The sequence below is a fragment of the Armigeres subalbatus genome, chromosome 3 (genome assembly GCF_024139115.2).
Source record: "Armigeres subalbatus isolate Guangzhou_Male chromosome 3, GZ_Asu_2, whole genome shotgun sequence".
In the NCBI taxonomy this organism is placed as follows: domain Eukaryota; kingdom Metazoa; phylum Arthropoda; class Insecta; order Diptera; family Culicidae; genus Armigeres; species Armigeres subalbatus.
The window spans coordinates 127,798,784-127,803,384 of record NC_085141.1 but is presented as its reverse complement, the minus strand read 5'-3'; the positions used below and the strand labels follow the sequence as shown (position 1 = coordinate 127,803,384).

The 4,601-nt window shown below is 36.6% G+C and overlaps 1 protein-coding gene across 1 annotated transcript; it reads left to right on the top strand.

Moving 5' to 3' along the window:
• Window positions 1-1,525: 1,525 nt before the first annotated feature.
• Window positions 1,526-3,090, top strand: LOC134219792 (uncharacterized). The gene is made up of 2 exons (XM_062698656.1): window positions 1,526-1,985; window positions 2,349-3,090. Exons 1-2 carry the CDS (start codon window positions 1,835-1,837, stop codon window positions 3,014-3,016), a joined length of 819 nt encoding a protein of 272 aa, XP_062554640.1. The 5' UTR covers window positions 1,526-1,834; the 3' UTR covers window positions 3,017-3,090.
• Window positions 3,091-4,601: the final 1,511 nt, after the last annotated feature.

Here is a 4,601-nt window from a genome sequence, read left to right as displayed (position 1 = left end):
TTAATTCGAATATATTCTAATATAATATAATATAATATAATATAATACAATATAATATAATATAATATAATATAATATAATATAATATAATATAATATAATATAATATATTATAATATAATATAATATAATATAATATAATATAATATAATATAATATAATATAATATAATATAATATAATATAATATAATATAATATAATATAATATAATATCCAGTTTTCCGCGAGCGGTAATGGCCGCCAGCTTGCCTGCGGGTCAGTTTCTGATTTGACGTTTCTGGAGGTCAACTGCACCCACCGCTCCGAGAATTTTGACCAATGTTGCATATAATAAGGTGCTAATTCAGTGAATTCAACCCTTCTTATATACCACATTGATCAAAATTCTCGGTGGGTGCAGTTGACCTCCAGAAACGTCAAATCAGAAACTGACCCGCAGGCAACCATTACTGCTCAAAACTGATAATATAATATAATATAATATTATCAATTCCCCACCTTATCGGCCGCGACGATTTGAAATCGTCGCAAAACAAATTGACGCCAAAATCGTCGCCAGCAGAAATGGCCATAAGATCTGTCAAATCAACTGTGAACAAAATTTTATATACTCAATAATCACATTATTTCAAAAAAATTGTGCCCTGTTTTTAATGCAGATTGACATTATTTTCTAATAAAACTAACATAATTTTAGAATAAAGATGTTGGCGACGATTTTGATAGTGCCTAAAAAATGGTCGGCGCGTTTTGTTACCAAGGAAACAGACAATATAATAAAAATAATAACATTGCAAATGACAACAACATTGTCCTCTCTTGTAAAACGCAATAAGCGTTTGTCCCAAACAGCAACAGAATAGGACAATGATCACCAGCAGCGCATTAAGAGAAAAAGTCGATTTTTGATGATGTTTTTGGTTAATTTAGTAGGGGAAATGTTCCGATCTCCATATCACTGTACATATATATCCATCTCATCGCTAAACAAAAAAATACGGCACCAAATTCGTCGCTTCTTTTTGTCAACATGCGTGCTCACTGCTGAAAAAAATCACAAAAATAATAAACAAACTAAATTCCTTTTCATTGCTTTGTTTTTTATGGGATTGAAATAGGAGCTATGAGATGAAGTGGCGAACCGTTCCCCTATCAGTTATCAATGTTTAGACATAAACTTAACCATCTGTTGACATGATTTGTGTTTTACTTCAGAAATAAACAAGTTGTGATAGTTAGAGTGAGTTGTGAGTTAGAAAAGTTCACAACAATTACCTCTCCATGTTTGTTGCAGATAAAATGGAAAGCAACATTGTCTTTATCCTCTGCAGATGATGTAGACATTGAACTCAAAATTGATGCTGATTTAGAACGCAGATTGATGAGCGCTTAGTTGACCCAAAACTCGTTGGGATGTGTATACATCGCACTCCCAGACAAATAACCCAATCAATTGCTATACAATTATTGCCAATTGCCTTCTGAATCGTTCCATGAAAAGAGTATGCTGGTCTGCCATACCTACACACACCACCACGCTTCAGTTGTAAACTCATGGCAACTGCCGTGCCGCTCGCATTGCTATCGCTTGAAAAGGGGAAATCGACCAAACCAATACTAAACCAGGCAACGCCGACTGCTGCTGGCAACTACGGTCGCGTCTTCTCTCTACCTACCAAACAACGCATAGAGTTCGGTTGTCGGGCGAGCATCAATTTAGTTGACTCACAAACAACAAGCCAAGTACAGTTGCCGGCCGGCGGTGTTTGCCCTGCGATCGTTCGATGGAAATTGAGTCGAATTAAAGTTTCGCGATTAGTTTAACGGTGAAGAGATGTCCGTGGTGGAACAGCAGGAGAACGTTCGATTCGCTCGAACGGTTAGAAGATATCCTTGCCTGTACGATTATACCAATACCGGTTATTCGAGCAGGACAGAAACGGAGATTGCATGGAGAGAAATATCAGCTGATTTCAACGCACCAGGTGAGGAAGCTGTGGCTCACAGCGATTCTTATTACTTTTCTATAGGGGCAAATTGAACCGCATCATTAATCACAGCAGATTGACCTAAAGGTAGCCTAACGATATAAAGTAGCTGCATGATTTTACATCGATTATGTGCTTCAAATGATTGTTAAAAAATTAAATGAAAAATACTTTTTTCATAAACCTCACAAGACTGGAAGCTAATTTATTATGTTTCGCTTGAAGAAGATGCACAAAACGCAGCTTCTTGAACTAGAAAAAGCTTAGGGAAAATAAATAATATTGCTTTAACTTGCGATTAATGATATGTAGATCCATATGAAAAAATATGTAAAATCCTTATTTTTTTGTAATTTTCAGTTAAAGACTGTAAACTAAGATGGAAAAATATTCGCACCGTGTTCCGAAGACACTTGTTCGGGAGTGTAGGTCCCGCCCCCAAAAAAGAATATTATCTGAGCGAAGAGTTGCAGTTTCTGTTGCCATTATTGAGGCTACCAAAGAAGCATCAAGATGGTACAATCGAACTGGAAGATGACGAGCAGGATATAGCCGTTATGATGGAGATGGAACCGACTGATACGGAATCCGATGATCCATCAGCGTCTCGAACGCCATCGGAGCCACAGGTTCTGATTGAAAGTTATCAAGAACCGCAGACTGATCCACAAGAGCAACATATGCGTACCGATTTTATCCGGAGGCGTAAACCACGGGAAACTGCCACTGAAGTTGTAAAATCCAACTATAATCACAATAGAGCTTCGACAGCGGAAGCTGAATATGGGGGTTACGTGTACGATGATTTGACCATGAAATCAGATGAGTTGTTTCTGCTTAGTTTGAAAGACGACATGCGGCGGATGAATCCGATTCAAAAACGCAAGTTTAAACGAAGAATTTTCGACATTATTGACGAGACAATGGAAAGTGATAACCAACAGTCTGTTTATCAGGAACCTGAAGAATCTACCGAACAGCTCTCGCTACATGAAGGGGTGAAGATCGAAAATGAAACCTATGAATAGACTGAATCTTTTACTAAGGAAAATTTATCTATTAACGTAAAATAAAGAATACACTCGTGTGTGTGTAATCTATATATGTATTGACAACCACCTTTTTCACAAATAGATAGGTATAACTCGGTGCTGTTATGAAATGTATCCCGCTAGACATATGAACAATAAGGGATGATCCATTAAATACGACCCCTCCCTCATAGATTGTCACGATTTGGGAATACCACCCCTCTCCTAAGCGTTACGTAATTTAATATAAATAAATTTAACAAAGATTTAAAATGGATTTGGATTGAATTTGGACTGAAGTTTTGTTGAATTTGGGGTTTGTTTAGAATTCAATTGGATTGTGATAGGATTTGATTTGATTTGCATTTTAGTAGTATTGAATTTAAACTGAATTTGGATTCAATTTGGACTGGATTTGGATTTGGATTGGGTTTGAATTAAATTTGGATTGGACTCTGATTGGATTTGGATTGGATTTGGAATAGATTCGAATTGGATTTGGTTTTTGATTGGGTTTGAATTGAACTTGGATTGGATGGTTAGATTTGGATTGGATTACGATTGGATTTGGATTTGATTTGGATTGGATTTGAATTTGATTTGGATTGGATTTGGATTTGGATTGGATTTGGATTGGATTTGGATTGGATGTGGCTTGGATTTGGATTGGATTTGGATTGGATTTGGATTGGATTTGGATTGGATTTTATTTGGATTGGATTTGGATTGGATTTGGATTGGATGATTGGATTTGGATTGGATTTGGAATAGATTCGGATTGGATTTGGATTTGGATTGGGTTTGAATTGAACTTGTATTGGATGATTAGATTTGGATTGGATGATTGGATTTGGATTTGATTTGGATTGAATTTGAATTTGGTTTGGATTGGATTTGGATTTGGATTGGATTTGGGTTGGATTTGGATTGGATTTGGATTGGATTTGGATTGGATTTGGATTGGATTTGGATTGGCTTTGGATTGGATGTGGCTTGGATTGGGATTGGATTTGGATTTGGATTGGTTTGGATTGGTTTGGATTGGTTTGGATTGGTTTGGTTTTGTTTGGATTGGTTTGGATTGGTTTGGATTGGTTTGGATTGGATCTGGATTGGTTTGGTTTGGTTTGGATTGGGTTTGGATTGGATTGGTTTGGATTGGTTTGGATTGGTTTGGGTTGGTTTGGATTGGTTTGGATTGGTTTGGATTGGTTTGGATTGGTTTGGATTGGTTTGGATTGGTTTGGATTGGTTTGGATTGGTTTGGATTGGTTTGGATTGGTTTGGATTGGTTTGGATTGGTTTGGATTGGTTTGGATTGGTTTGGATTTGATTTGGATTGGTTTGGATTGGATTGGTTTAGATTGGTTTGGTTTGATTTGGATTGGATTGGTTTGATTGGTTTGGATTGGTTTGGATTGGTTTGGATTGGTTTGGATTGGTTTGAATTGGTTTGGATTGGTTTGGATTGGTTTGGATTGGATTGGTTTGGATTGGTTTGGATGTGATTTGGATTGGTTTGGATTGGTTTGGATTGGTTTGGATTGGTTTGGATTTTGTTTGGATTGGTTTGGATTGGTTT

Excerpts from the sequence above, each read along its gene's own strand:
- LOC134219792 (XM_062698656.1), top strand. The coding sequence starts at position 1,835 with ATGTCCGTGGTGGAACAGCAGGAGAACGTTCGATTCGCTCGAACGGTT. Across the intron at positions 1,986-2,348 it reads AGCTGATTTCAACGCACCAG|TTAAAGACTGTAAACTAAGA; the intron begins GTGAGGAAGCTG and ends TGTAATTTTCAG.